General features: G+C 45.4%; 2 protein-coding genes across 2 annotated transcripts in view; one reads left to right on the top strand and one right to left on the bottom strand.

Moving 5' to 3' along the window:
* The window catches only part of taf7 (TAF7 RNA polymerase II, TATA box binding protein (TBP)-associated factor), a 10,076-nt gene extending 5,517 nt beyond the window's left edge, over positions 1 to 4,559 (bottom strand). The window contains exons 1-8 of the mRNA XM_062524941.1: positions 4,283 to 4,559; positions 3,920 to 3,975; positions 3,747 to 3,823; positions 3,248 to 3,326; positions 2,411 to 2,544; positions 1,913 to 2,033; positions 1,242 to 1,300; positions 21 to 93 (exon numbers count right to left, since the gene is read on the bottom strand). Coding sequence (XP_062380925.1) covers positions 21 to 93; positions 1,242 to 1,300; positions 1,913 to 2,033; positions 2,411 to 2,544; positions 3,248 to 3,326; positions 3,747 to 3,823; positions 3,920 to 3,956 — 580 coding nt within the window. The 5' untranslated portion in view covers positions 3,957 to 3,975; positions 4,283 to 4,559. The remainder of the gene's footprint in view (positions 1 to 20; positions 94 to 1,241; positions 1,301 to 1,912; positions 2,034 to 2,410; positions 2,545 to 3,247; positions 3,327 to 3,746; positions 3,824 to 3,919; positions 3,976 to 4,282) is intronic.
* klb (klotho beta) lies at positions 4,231 to 13,320 on the top strand. The gene is made up of 6 exons (XM_062524290.1): positions 4,231 to 4,243; positions 8,015 to 8,691; positions 9,568 to 10,081; positions 10,171 to 10,439; positions 10,719 to 11,907; positions 12,869 to 13,320. The coding sequence occupies exons 1-6, from the start codon at positions 4,231 to 4,233 to the stop codon at positions 13,318 to 13,320; spliced, it is 3,114 nt and encodes a 1,037-aa protein (XP_062380274.1).
* Positions 13,321 to 14,793: the final 1,473 nt, after the last annotated feature.

The following is a 14,793-nucleotide window of genomic DNA, read 5'->3' as shown; positions in this document are numbered from 1 at the left end:
GGTGGCTGCAGGAAGGATACGGACGCTGACTGCTTCTGCGTCAGTGCTGAGAAGTCGCTTCACCTCCTTCTCCACGTCGGGGGACTCGATGTACTGCAGGAAACAAACACCGCATGTCACTCATCCATTCAATCACCCAATGCCTCCATCATCCCTTTGGTCCCCCTCCAGCAATACGCCTCATTTAGGCCCCCCTCCACTGGGCAGATCAACTGCCAATGTTCTGGCAGACATTCACGTCGGCATGCAGGACTCTTTCTAATGCACAGTAGTGGAGTTGGCTAGAGTCGGCTCAGTTCAAGTCCAATGAATGACTGAAACGTCGGGAGTCTGTCTTTATCAATCAAAATGGCCCACAGAAGTATGCAGTGCGAGCCTGGGAGCTGCCGGCTGTTCTGAATTGCAGCTGACATCTCATTCACCCAAGTCCTATTCACTTGCCTCTATCCATGCCCCATTTCTCCCCTCACACAAGCCTGTTATTGCCCTCACACTCCTCTCTCTACCCCTCTCTCCCTCCCTCCCTCCCTCCCTACCCACACCTCCACTATCCCATCTCCACCTCATCACTCACTCTTTTGAGCCCTCAGCCCTGGATGGGGGAGCGCTACCCTATCACTCCCCTCAACCCCCCCATCTTTCCCGGTTCCCACTGTTCTGAGCGCAGCCTGCTGGCCTCCAGCCAGGTAGCACATTAGCGATTAAAACAGGGCTCCGTGGACTGGGATAGTGTGTGTGGGGGGGGGTGGAGGAGGGGGCTGGATTGATCCCGGTCTGCTAGGTTTCACAGGTGATTTACTCCTCGGCTCGCCTTGTCTCCGCCCGGGCTCCCCTCCATCCCTCCTCCTCCTCCACCCCTCCACCCAAGCCGCCGCTGCGGAAGCTCCACTTTGCGGCCCCGAATAGCTTTTCTCCCCCTGCGCCTCCAGAGGGGGGTCTGCGCATCAAGATGGAGGACTTTATTTATATGTAAATCTCCCATCTTTACTTCCTAGCACGCTCGCTTCTCTTCCTCACCACCCCCCCCCCCCCCCTTCCCCTCCACACCTTCCCTCCTCGACTCTAAATGTAAATCTGTTATTCCACACAAACAAACAAACAAACAAACAGAAAAAGACCTGTGTAGGATTTGATAACCTCATCAGGAGACAGACGAGAGGATGAAGAAGGTGTTACAGACAACGGCGGCGGAGGTGAAGAACAAACGAGAGACAAAAGAGCGTTCGAGAGACGCAACCCACCTTCTTTTTGGCAGTCTTCCTGAACCTCCTCTTGCGCGTGTTCTTCAAGGGGAATGTGACTGAAGGGCAAGACAGGTGTGTGTGTGTTAGAGTGTGTGTGTGTGTGTGTGTGTTAAACAGCTCAATCAACAAGCACACGGCGGCGGCGGCGGCAGCAGCAGCTGACGCATCCACAAGGCTGAGAGTGCTGTACGCTGTGGCAATCGCAAGGCCATTCATCTTCCTTTCATCCTACTGCCTTGAGCGCCTGTCTTGCACTTACACTTGTTTCACACAGAAAAGTCTAAGCCAGCAAATGCACTAAGTCTAAGAAGCACCACTGTGATATAGCGGTGGGTGAGACCGCTATCACCCTTAAGTTACTTCTTCACACAAATCGGCAGACTTCAGACTACACTGGTGGAGAGCTGAATGCATTTTCTATAGGAATGACTTCTTCACCTTCACAAAAACATTTTAGCTGTGTTTAAAAATGGTGTCCACTTTTGAACGATGCTGACATAATCCTATTCATGTGGCCTTAATTAATTGATCTTCATGAAAGTTTTAAGAAAAACATGACATTTATAATGATCTGCGCTCTAGCTTCAAAGCACAGGGGGTGTGCTGATTTCTACGCATGTCAACAGCTAGCCTGAGCCCTGCTCATGCATGACTGGAGACACACTTACTGCCATGGTTCCAGACGAACTTCTTGTCTTTGTCCTTGTCCTTCTTCTTGCTCTTGTCTGCTGTACCAGTGGGCTCCTCTAGAGGGGGGTACAGGTCCCCATCCAGAGAGCACACCAACATCTGCACAGCGGGGCACAAAAAAGCATGAAATATTCAGCTCCACAGACGCAGTGGAATGAGTCAGACACCAGCCTCTTCTCACAGGCATGCACGTCTGGTTGGTGTATTAGTGTGCATTTGACTTGTGTATTGTGGCCTGTGTGCAAATAAGATGCACATGGTCTGTATATTCTGCGCCATCTATGTCGCATTGGATATATTGCAGATACATTTTTCTGTACTGTCTGAGAGACAGACACAAATGGCCGGAGCCTTGTGTGTGTGTGTCAACAGCACACACTCGATTCTGATTATGAATGTTTAATTAGATGGAAATCTGATTCAGACGGACTCCCGGCGAGTTTACCAGACGGTCATAAGTTATTAAGGGATAATACCTGGCACACATCAGCTGTTTTGTAGAAGGTCTTCTTGTCGACGGTCTTCAGTGACTCTATAATGCAGGGCAAGTCCACCAGTTTGCAGGCCAGAGGCACCCTGTCTACCCTCACAATGCCATGACGACCGTCAGCTTTAGGGGCAGAGGAGGCGTGTTATTTACAGAGATACAACAGGAAGTGAATACATACACCTGTCCACTCAGAATGAAGCCATGCAGAGTGTTTCCACTGTGACTTACTATATGACATTGTTTTACACCTGTGGGTGACTACATTACCACTGATATGTTCCTACCTTGCTTTAAAGCAACACTAAAGAGTTTTTCGTACCTTAAAATAATGTCTCCAAAATCATTTCAGCGGTTCATCAACTCGTAACAGAGTGAACGGCACTTCTGCTTTCACTTTGCGGCCCTCTATCGGCTATAACCGCACTATGTAACTTTACGAGGTGGGGTAGTGTATCTGTAGTTCGATGAAATGAGACAGAAACTACAAATTTGACTTGCTTCGATGTCGCAATACATCATACTTTCATAAAATCATGCAACATATTCTACCGTGTCTGTTATTTGCTGGATAAACAAATAGCATGTGCGACAAAGGAAAAGTGCTTTAGTGTTGCTTAAAAAAAATAAATAAAAATACCTAGCTACCACAGACAGAATCATGCCAATGTCTGCATGCTAATCCTATTATTTATTAGACTCCTTTCTATCACACTTTTGACCAGACAAAATGGACATACATGTTTGGCAAAGAAATTATAATAAAAAAAAGCAGCACAGCCTGATCATTTATACTGCCATGTAATAATAACAATCTTTTACATACCATGAAGCTCAATGGTGAGTCTGTCTTTTGTGTTCATACTACTGGACTGGGCAATTCTTCTGACTGTCGAGGCATACTCCTGTAGAAAAAAAATGATGGCAAGAGGGTCAACTTTACACTATGCTGACTTATTACACATTACACTTTGCATTGTGTTAGTTGATTTGTCTTGCATAGTATTTTGGATAAATATACAGTATACATGGCACAACTTGCACTTGACATCATTTTGCATTTCTGACAAATCTACTAATGATTTTCAGATCTTTTTCCACTGACAGTTATTGCTCATACTGCTACTACAATAACAACAACGCCGTGAAGAAAACCTCTATTACAGTGCACTGACATTCCAAATATCCTCAATAAAAGGCAGTTAGTGGGCTCATGGAGGGTTTCATTTGGGGACACACAGCCGTGGTGGTCTCAGAGAGGAGGAGAGAGTACTAGAGCCATGCCATGTGGCGGGCACGGTGGGAAATCATTGTTGAAACCTTACCGAAGGTAAACGAAGAATGTACTGACTCTCCAGTTCGTGGGGGGCGTCTTCCTTGTTCTTGGAGCCCGCCTTGCCACCTGTAAATACGACAGCAATATTGCTAGAAAAAGATCTTACCAAGGACTTGGTTACCACATTTGAACAACATTAGTGGAGAATACAACAAAACAGACCTTTAACTTTCGTCATCTTGGTCTTTTTGTTCTGCATGATGGCAGAGGGCTCCTACCTGCAACAACACAAACGTGTAACGACACATGCACATAACGTCCTGACGTGATACAATCATGATTTCAACAACCTGTCTAAATCAGAATAGGTGAAGTTGTCATACAAATGCTGTATGCATACAAGCATACAAATAACAAACAACATTAACGTGTAGGCCTATCAGTATTGTCACTGATGTATTAAATACACGCTAGAATACTAGCATAATTAACATGATTAAGGATAATACTTCGGAGACATAGAGTGCGTAGACATGGCAAGACGTTGTACGTTGTGTTATGAATGCAGAAAATAGGTCCACTTACCACCGGTGCCTTTTTGTTGTGATGATAAGATATATTTAAGTGATTCGGCTAGGCTAACCTTGCTAGCTGTCTAGCTAGCAGACAACAACGTCTACGGCTACACAACGAACATAATATGAGACAAACAACCGTTTCATAAACCATGGAATAATACACAATGTGTTAATATATATATGTTTATATGTTCATTATTTATGTAATGGAGGTAAAACCAACAAGTAGTCTTCCAGACAGGAAAAACGATGGGCTTGTTCTGATCTTCTTCTCCGTTCAGCTCACCGATTGAGCTAATTTTATCGCCCTCTAGCGTACAGGATGAGGATTTTATTTTGAAGCGGTAACAGTTCAGTCATGATCCATGGTTTTGCCTCACAAAAATCTCTCCAATAAAAATCTTAATCATGGAATCTAAATAAGCATTTGATATTTGTCTTTAAACATCTCAAACATATTTCTTAAAATATGTTTATATGATACACTTTTTATAATATCCTAATATATCTGTAATATCCAAACAGACATGGGCAGTATTTCAATTATATGTATTTTAAATATGTATTTAATTACTTTAGTGTATTTTGTAATTTGTATTTTGCAGGATTGGAAAAAATCAAATGTACTTTGTAACAAAATACTTTGAGGGGTTGTATTTAGAGTATTTAAAATACTTAAATACTTAACAAAAATCTCATCATTTCCCCCCTCAAATTAGCCAAAAATTCATCACACAGTTAAATATAGCCTCTTACCTAGTATAACCATGCCAATATGCTATGCTTATCATAGTCTGGGAGCCAAAGGTCAGAATCTTTAGGACATGAACCCCATGAGGATTTATGTTAGGTATCAACCAAGGTGTCCTGATCTGCAGAAATAATGGAGGAGACTGAGGCAAAAATCTCCCCAATGCGAAACAGTCTCGAGTTGTCACCTCCCAGTTAATTAATTCTGTATATTGAGACACCTTACAGGATGTTACTTTATTTGTCCCCCGTGTTGCCAGTCATGTATGAAGGCAAATGCATTTATAGCACAAAAAGGTAAATGCATTTCAATTTAAAAAGGCTAACCTGTTCAATCTGTTGTACTACTTTCATTGAATACGGAAAATGATGGTGGGTAGTTTGCTTCGTCAGAGTTGATTCCACTGTTGCAAAGCCTGCTTGTTGTCAGTTCAATCATCGTTTATATTGATATGGGATGCTGATAAAAAAACATTTACTAGATGTACTTCATGGGTAGCCTGGCTCTGCCTTCCTACGTACTTCCGTTCAGTTTTCATTTCACTCCACTACGTAGTCTAGGTCTGCGGTATATTCACAGGTTTTCTCAAGACAAAAATGTTCAGGTCCAATCAGCGAGCAGAGGGAGTAGCTGAGAACGATGACGTCGAGGTCGCTAGTTTGAGCATGTCACCTCACGACCAAACATTTATCGATTGGATATGGCAGATCTGAGAGGCTCTGGGCAGAATATCCACATTCAAGGAAATTCATGCTTGGCAATAGCCTGGCAAGCCAAACTACACAGAAATGTATAGTCTGGGGTCGGACCATTCACAGAGTTGAAGCCTGTGGGTGGGATGAACAGGTGTCTTTCAAACTGCCTCTGCACGTAATAGGCCAGCATTTGTGACCAATCGTAGCCGTTCGGCAAAATGGCAAATACATCCTTCTTTAAATGAATGACTTAATGCTTCTTTCTGCTCAAACTTCAAAGAAAAGCCCAAGTCTAACTCTTCCGAAGCCGATTCAAACGAGCGCGCTTCGTTAGCCTCATCCATCTTTTGTTTTTCTCTATGGTTGTGCCATACGGTCTCAAACCCAACTCGTCGAACGAAGACGCATGGTCCAGCCCCCTGGCATCTTATCGGAAGCCGAAGGTGAGCTAGGCAGGCTCAAGGACTCCGTACACAGATAGAGCGTTCTGATTGGCTAGGCTGAACTCGAGCCTAGCGCAGGCTTGGCCTGAACGGTGCGACCCTAGACCATCCCGCTAGGCAAAAATATTTTTGGCCGCTAGGGTGCGTCTAGATTTCTAGGCTAGCTTGGCAATGGAAAGTGTCCAGACTCTCTGTACATTATGAATGTACGAGAGTATGGTAGGACCAGGCTACTTCAGCCCAAAGTAAAGAATTTAGGCCTCTGTCCGCCAATAAAAAACTAGTATTTCTTGTAGTTTATTTTAAAAGTTGGTATGCCATGATTATTGTGGGGGTATTTTTGTATTTTCTAATTACTAATTACTTGTATTTTAATTAAATACATTTTTCACATCCGTATTTTGTATTTTATTTTGTTACATTTTCTACACCAGTATTTGTATTTTGTAACAAAATAGTTTTTGATGTATTTGTGCCCACCTCTGTATCCAAATATATAAAGCCTATTGTAAAACATTGTACAATTGAATAAAAATGAATTTCAGATTCAAAACTCTCTGAATTGATGACATAACAAGCCAACCTGCCTCAGTGTGTGTGAGAGTGTGAATGAATGCTATTGAAACATAAATATAACATTTCACTAGTGCAGTTTGTTGCAGTTCCATCTCCACGCCGCAGTGTTATTCATTAGACCCACACTCATCCCACATGCCATCTGTGGAATTGCATGTTCATAGCCTCCACCTGATGCAATCTGCAGGGTGAAAATATAGGTCATCACTCAGCTGCAACGGAGGCTATATTTGTTTTTGAATTACTGGTCCATGATGCATCTCCCATACAAAATCCTTTCTAAAATTTCCCTCTGTACATTTGCTTTACACACAATCCCCAGGACTCAACTCAACCCTCCCCCCCCCCTCTCACGCACACACACACACACACACACACACACACACACTTACACACTTAAACACTTACATTACAACTTACAGTATAAACATAAATCTTTGAAGAGGTTGCTTTGACATCGCCTCTAGCCACTTGTCTTACTCCATCCTGTAAGAGATGTAAATCAAACCTCCTTTCACCTGTCACATCCTCTAGTGATCTCAACCATAAGATTAATATCCAGGGCACGACAGATCTAAGACAGATCTCTTCATAAAACATGTGTAAAGTGCCATGTTTGAGACCAACCGTATCAACGAATGTCCTCTGTTGTGCCTTGTCAAAGCCTTTGTAGAAATTGCATTTAGAAAGACTGACCTTTGATTGAACTCACAAATAAATGTCAAAACAACCTGACTGACCTGATTGTTATAATGAAATGTTATGGCTGTCTTCTAACATGTAGCTGTGTGTCAAATGGAAAAATTGAATTATCATCTTAGCAACAGTCAACCACGGAAGGACAATGATAACAACCACAAAGAGACCCTTGAGATCGGCAATAAATAGGGCAGAGAGAGAAAGAGAGAGAGAGAGAAGAGAGAGAACCTGCAGCAGAGATGGAGATACAAGTCGTGAAGTCTGGGAACAGAGTTCATGTTAATCATTGACAAAAACTCTCCTTACGTTCAGAGAGTTCTGAAGACCATACCAGAAACAGACACATAGAGAGAGAGAGAGAGGGAGAGGGAGAGAGAGATTGTGTGTGTAATTGTACGGCAGGTAGGGATTCAGAGGAGGCAGAGGTGGCAGAGGATATTGAAGCTTGGCATAGCTCTCACCCGAAGAGACCCTCTTTTCTCGCCCGAAGATGACCACTGCTCAGGATTTAGTGTCCGTGGCTAAAGTCTCTCTCCTTCTGTTTTCTTTTCTCTCTGTGTGTTTTTGGGACCAAGTTCTGTGCTCTTCTGGGGATGGACTGAACCAGTGGCAGAAGTCTCCAGCTATCACCAACCAGCAAAACAAGAGCCTCTATCTGCACAAGCCTTTCCCCTCAAACTTCCTCTGGGGAGTGGGGACATCTGCCTATCAGACGGAGGGCTCCTGGGACCAAGGAGGGAAGGGCCCGTCCATCTGGGACCACTTAACCCACAAGAGGGGAGCCAGCGCGGGGACAGCAGATACCGCCAGTGACAGCTACACACGATGGGAAGAGGACGTGAAGGCGGTCAAGTACTTGGGTACCCAAACGTACCTCTTCTCCCTCTCTTGGCCACGGATCTTTCCCAACGGCGTCGGCGGAGACCCCAACTCTGAGGGGGTGGCCCACTACCAGCGTCTGATCTGCAGGCTCCGAGCTGAGGGCATCACGCCAGTGGTGACCCTCTACCACTGGGACCTGCCACTGGCCCTGCAGGAGTCTTACGGGGGCTGGAGGAATGAGAGCACCGTGGAGGCTTTCGTGGAGTATGCCACCTTCTGCTTCCGGACGTTTGGAGGCTCGGTGAAGTACTGGCTCACCATGCATAACCCCTACCTGATTGCGGTGCAAGGCTACGGCACTGGGGTTCATGCGCCAGGGGAAAGCCATGACCCGGCTACCACCTTTATTGTTGGTCACAACCTCATTAGGGTGAGTGAAGGGTCAAGGGTCAAATGTGAATGGAGGAGTCAGCATCCACAATGCTGACTTTCAGTTGTGTTGATGGTAACATACAATGTTTACTTGATGGTAGTATTGAGTAGCAGTTTAATTACAGTACAAGCCTCACACTGTTATGGTAGCATTAACATTAAGGTACGTTACAGAGCATTTCCCATAGTCTAATGGGTTTATTTGGGTGAAAAATAATGTTTTTGCCACCTCATAAATATACAATAATGTTATTTGCCACCTCATATGGCCACCTCTAATAGCTAAAATGCCTCTGGATTTAGTTTTAGTTTTAGTTTTGTGTAGTTTCTGCAGGAAATGTATAACTTTAAAACAGCTATGCCATTTCCTACTCATATCAAACCATGCTGTCCTATCTAAACAGTTGGGTTGTTTGCCGTTGGGACTGATATTTAATGGCAGATTAATCACTGTTAATGTGAATGAGTAAACAAAACTGGCCTGAGGACAGAGTCCACATACAGTAGGGAGTCTGTGAGCACGGTCATTACTGCAGCACAGTTAGGGCTGTTAATTAATAATATTCACGACAACTCACACCTGCATCTACACTGTTGCAATCTCTAACTAATCTGTCCAAAATATGTTTAGGTGCTAAAGTGGTGAGGAACTGAAGATGTGATATGATTGTATAAATTATTCCATTAGGATGATTTTAGACACTAATTGACATCCTGTTGTCTTTATATAAATTCAAATAATTGCTAATTCAAATGTAATGCTCAGCTCACATAATAATACCCATGCCATCAAAATATTATATCTGTTTCTTTTCAACCAGTGCTTAATGTCAATATAACGCTGAAGCTTGACGTTGTACTTTTCTAATTTTAGGCTCACGCCAAAGTTTGGCATGTGTACAACACCCATTTCCGCCCACACCAAAATGGCCAGGTTTCTTTAACACTGGGATCCCACTGGATAGAGCCGTTCAGAGGAGAGTCGACACCTGCCAATGTCCAACTCTGCCAGAAATCCATGGAGGCAGTAATTGGTTGGTTCGCAGGTCCAATACATGGCACTGGCGACTACCCAGCCTCCTTGAAAGACTCCAACCGAGGACTCATCCCTGAGTTCTCCCCAGAGGAGAGAGCCTTTGTCCAGGGCACGGCCGATTTCCTCTCCCTGGCTTTCGGGCCGGACACTCTCCGCATGGGTCAGCGCCTGCCTCTGTTTGGACAGGTGTTGTCCATGGATCTGAGGAAGGTGCTTGGCTGGATTCGGCTGGAGTATGACAACCCCGCGGTGCTTGTGGCTGAGAGTGGCTGGTTCACTGATGCATCGGTCAAGGAGGAGGACACTCTGGCCATATATCTCATGAGGAGATTGTTGGGCCAGGTGCTTGAAGGTGAGTAGAATGTAGACTTACGGTAATGTCCATGATCTTCGACGATGTCTACCTTTCATGTTACGCTCACTTTTATAATTCCTTTTCAGCTGTGACGTATGACAACGCGCAGGTCTTTGGATACACTGCTTGGTCTCTGGTGGATGGATTTGAGTGGAATTTCGGGTACACAGTGAGGAGGGGTTTATTCTATGTGGATCTCAATGGTGCGGACCTGAGCAGAGTCCCCAAAACCTCTGCAAAGTTCTACAAGCAAGTGGTTCTGAACAACGGCTTCTCTGACTCCGAGAGCTCTGAGAGCATTCATGGGGAGTTCCCCTGTGATTTCCAATGGGGAGTGGCAGACCCTGTGCTACATGTAAGTACTGTACATATGCAGAGACCGTACAGAACTCATTTTTGTCAAATAATTGTGTTCCTATACAGTATCTTTAACCTACAAGAACTTGATGGAAGTGACACTCTTTTATGTTAACATGAATTCATAATGGTAAATTTGGCCTACATCAGCACTCTTTAGCCTAACACTACCATCTTATTGGTCTATAACACAGTTGTCATGGGGGCATGAATTCAATATGTGTCTGGTCATGCCAGGTTAGAAACTGACGCCATCTCCTCCATTTTATTCCCACAGATTCGTCTCCACCCGTACTCCGCTCAGTTCATTGACCCCAACCTCTACCGCTGGAACTTCTCAGGCGATGGCAGTCTGCGCCCGGTTTCCGGGGTGACCCTCCGCACGCGCGGCGCTCAGTGCACCGACTTCCTGTCCATCCGAGGCCACCTGCACCTCCTCGAGACGACCCGCGTCACGCACTACCGCTTCGCCCTGGACTGGTCCGTCCTTCTCCCCGACGGAGACCCCTCGCACGTGGACCGAGAGGCGCTCCTGTACTACCGCTGTTTCCTGACCGAGCTCCACAAGCTGGGAGTCAAAGCGGTGGTCACGCTGTACCACTCCAGCCACAGGTCCCCGACGCTCGGCATGCCTAAGCCGCTGCAGGCGACCGGAGGCTGGCTGAACCACAGCGCGGTCGAGGCTTTCGAGGCCTACGCCGCCTTCTGCTTCCAAGAGCTGAGCCCTTGGGTCCACACGTGGATCACCGTCAACGAGCCCAACCGGCTGGCGGAGCTGCACAACGGGAGCGCGGGGGAGCACCTGCGGGCAGCCCGTCATCTTCTCCTGGCCCACGCCCGCGCCTGGCACGTCTACGACGACCTCTATCGCCCGCAGCACGGCGCGCAGGTCGCCTTCGTTCTGCACGCCGATTGGGTGGAGCCGGCCAACCCGTTTCTGGAGGCCCACCGAGCTACCGCTAAGCGCTTCCTATCGTATGAGGTCGGACGGTTCCTGGACCCCTTCTTGGCCGAAGGCGGAGGGCAACACCCCGATGAGGTGCTTGGGGACCTAGAGGACACGGTCCACACCACTGGTCAAGCTGCCCTCTCTCCTTTACTCCACTTTACAGAGGACGAGCAGCAGAAGCTCAGAGGAACCTTAGACTTCATCGCTCTGAACCACTTCACCACACGCCTCATCTCTCCTAGAAACTCCCTGCACCAAAACGCCCAGGCCGGACCGAATCAACACCATGGTGCCCTCCACGGCTGCTCCTTCTTCAACGACCCCAACTGGCACGTCTCTTATCTGGGACAGGCCGTGGTGCCTTGGGGCCTTCGGAAGGTCCTCAACTGGGTGAAGGGTCGCTATGGAGACGCGCGGCCCGTTGTCGTCATGGCTTCAGGGGTGGATGACCAGGCATCTCACAATGACCAGCTGAGACAAACCTACATTAGGGAGTACCTGCAAGAGGCCCTGAAAGGTTGGTGGAGCAAACTGAACACGTGTCTTATTTCAAACTGCTCTGAATACATTACGTTGAGATAAAGTGAGGTTTGCATTACAAATCATATTCATGAAATACTTCACATACTATCTAATCTCCTTAACAGCTGTCTGAAGCAATGTTAGAATCTTAATCATCTTTGTCTTCCGGACTTCATACCGGAATTTTGTATATCATATCAGATTGCATACAAGCATTTCTATAGTGCTCAGTTAGGTTGGCTTCTTATCATTTTGACTGTGGTTTAGAGTGCATGTCATTCCACTATTCATCATGTTCAATGGTCACTGTCACCGGTCGCAGCACAGACGTCTTATCATATGCCTCGGCTCTTAAACACTGATTTATGAAGGACCTTTGAAATCATAAAATGTGAATACAGAACTCCATGGAGGGCCAGGCGAGAGCAAGTTCAGGACTGTTTTTCACTGATAGTGTGTTTGTACATGTTGCTCCCTCGTGTTAAAAGGATGACCAGGTTTGTGGGCGTAACGAAATGAAGCACAGTGACGTGAAAGGTGTTTGTGGTGGACATTTACACTTAACTGAACACACACTTGAGACATGTCAAAGTGATTACCCCTTTGATATGGCTTTGTTTACAGTGCATGCAGGCCTTTTTTTTTTTTATATAAACAGCCCATATTTTTTAGCGTCTGTCTTTTTGAAAACTGTATTTGGTCACCATGGACATACTACTCAAACATTGATTCAACTCAAATAACATCTGTTTTGCTTTGATTGAACCAGTTCCAGTTAACATACTGTATGTGCACCACCAATACAGAAATGGCTGTGTTTTCAGTAAATGAATGCACAACCACTATCACATCTCTACGTATGCTCTGTGGCTCTGCAGCAGTCCATCTGTTATCACATAAAAACATTCTGCTTCTGGGAACTCAATTTTGCTTGTTCCGTTTGCCCCTAATTGTAGCTCGAGACCTAGATGGTGTTGACCTCCGAGGACTTTATATCTGGAATCTCCAGGACCGCCACACCTTCCACTTCGGCCTGTTCGCCCCCACGCATTACGAGTCGCACCCCAAGGGCTCGGTCCAGGCCTACCAGGAGATCATCTCCCGCCGCGGCTTCCCGTCCGGGGACGGGGACGGAGGAACGCAAGAGTCCTGCCAACAGCCGCCTCCTGCCCAGGCCTACAGCAGCTGCTCGGTCTGCATCAAGATGTCCGAGAACAAGCCGCTGCTGTTCTTCGGCTTCTGCATGCTGGTCAGCGCCGCCGTTCTCAGCGGAGTGTTCGTGGGGATCCTCAGGCGGAGACTCGGCGTGGGGAGGAGACGACGTGCGGCGAGGCCCACGAGCCCCCAGCGACTCACCAAGCAGCACTGGGAGCGATTTGCCATGCAGCGCGTGGTGCACAGGCTGTGAAGGGCAGACTATTTGCACAGCTGTCTTGCACAGCCCTTCACACGCTGATGAATAGATTTAATATAGAGACGATGGACCAATCATCTTGGCGATGGGTCTTTGTGGTCGTGCATTGCTTTGTAATGTAAATGACTTGTGTTCTATCAATAGCCATGGCACTTTCAGTTGCTGCTTCACTTGCTGTTCTTCAAGTTGATACCTCAATGTTGGCTCTTATTGTTGTGACAATTTACAGGAGAGTTCTGACTTTAGACTGTTATAGCAAAATCAGTCATTATCGGACAATTAAGTGGACTGATTTACTTGTATGAACATTACTGTATGTATGTATGTATGTATGTACAGTATGTATGTGTGTGTGTGTGTGTGGGGGGGGGGGGGGGGGGATAAGAAAACAAAGCTGAATTTGCATACTTGCATGTTTTCAACAATGCACTTTATTGTTTTAGCATCAATGTTTTACCAATGGCCCATAAACATGTGATGATTTTATATATTGCTGCACCTGCATATTGTAATTCTATATGATAGAAGACCATGTTCCATTTTCACATTCTTTAAGTAACCTACACTTCCCCACCAAGGTGATGTGAATACAGATCTACTGTATGTCAAAACACAATTTTCTATGTTCACATTATAATCACCAGTGAACCTAGCATAAGAAAACAAAGCTGAATAGTTGCATATTGCATACTTTGTATATGTGTTTTCAACAATGCACTTTATTGTTTTAGCATCAATGTTTTAGCATTGGCTTTCCAATTGTGTTTTGTATTGCAATAGCCTATAGCCATCGTTCATTCCACCTGTTTACAACAATCATCTGTTTCCTTATCATTTTCTCTGATCACTTACAATGTTGTATTATAAGCTTCCAAGCTATGACACATATTCATTATATAGTTTCAATATTCCTTTGTATGGAGTCAGACATTGTGTTAATCTTTAGAAACTAAAGTTAAAACTGTTGCTCCTGTTCATTTGTGCTACAGTTAGGCCCCCTGCTGGAAATGAATGTAAAATACAACACAGGAGTAGTAGTGGATGTCTGTGACCTGTTTTTCAATACTCTCTTCTAGTTCCTACCCTGAAGAAATGCCATGTTCTATATTCAAATAACCATCTAACAGATGGTTCTGACACATAAAGCTTCTTATATAAGCTTCCTTCAAAGTAGGTGCAGGCATACCCTCCACTCTGCAGAGCTCTATGACTTTCACCATTAAAGGAGAATTCCGGTGTGAAATTGAGCTTAACTGTACCGAAACATGTTAAGGTGTACTCACACGTGTTTTAGACGCACTTTCACTCACCCCCAGCATTCCGAACTCCTCCGTTTTCAGCCTAGCTTACAGTAGGCTTGAAGCTATTAGATTGGGCATTACGTAGCCTATGCAGCTAAATCGCTATTTTTAAACCATTAAAAAGGTTCCAAGTAACTCCACACTGCATTGGTTGACTTCTGAGGGT

Source organism: Sardina pilchardus, chromosome 21, assembly GCF_963854185.1.
Source record: "Sardina pilchardus chromosome 21, fSarPil1.1, whole genome shotgun sequence".
NCBI lineage: Eukaryota > Metazoa > Chordata > Actinopteri > Clupeiformes > Clupeidae > Sardina > Sardina pilchardus.
This window is presented reverse-complemented; position numbering and strand designations above follow the sequence as displayed.

What these genes read in the sequence shown, in the direction of transcription:
- klb (XM_062524290.1), top strand. An exon ending in TTGGTCACAACCTCATTAGG is followed by an intron (nt 8,692 to 9,567) that starts GTGAGTGAAGGG and finishes TTCTAATTTTAG; the next exon opens with GCTCACGCCAAAGTTTGGCA. An exon ending in CCTGCAAGAGGCCCTGAAAG is followed by an intron (nt 11,908 to 12,868) that starts GTTGGTGGAGCA and finishes CCCTAATTGTAG; the next exon opens with CTCGAGACCTAGATGGTGTT.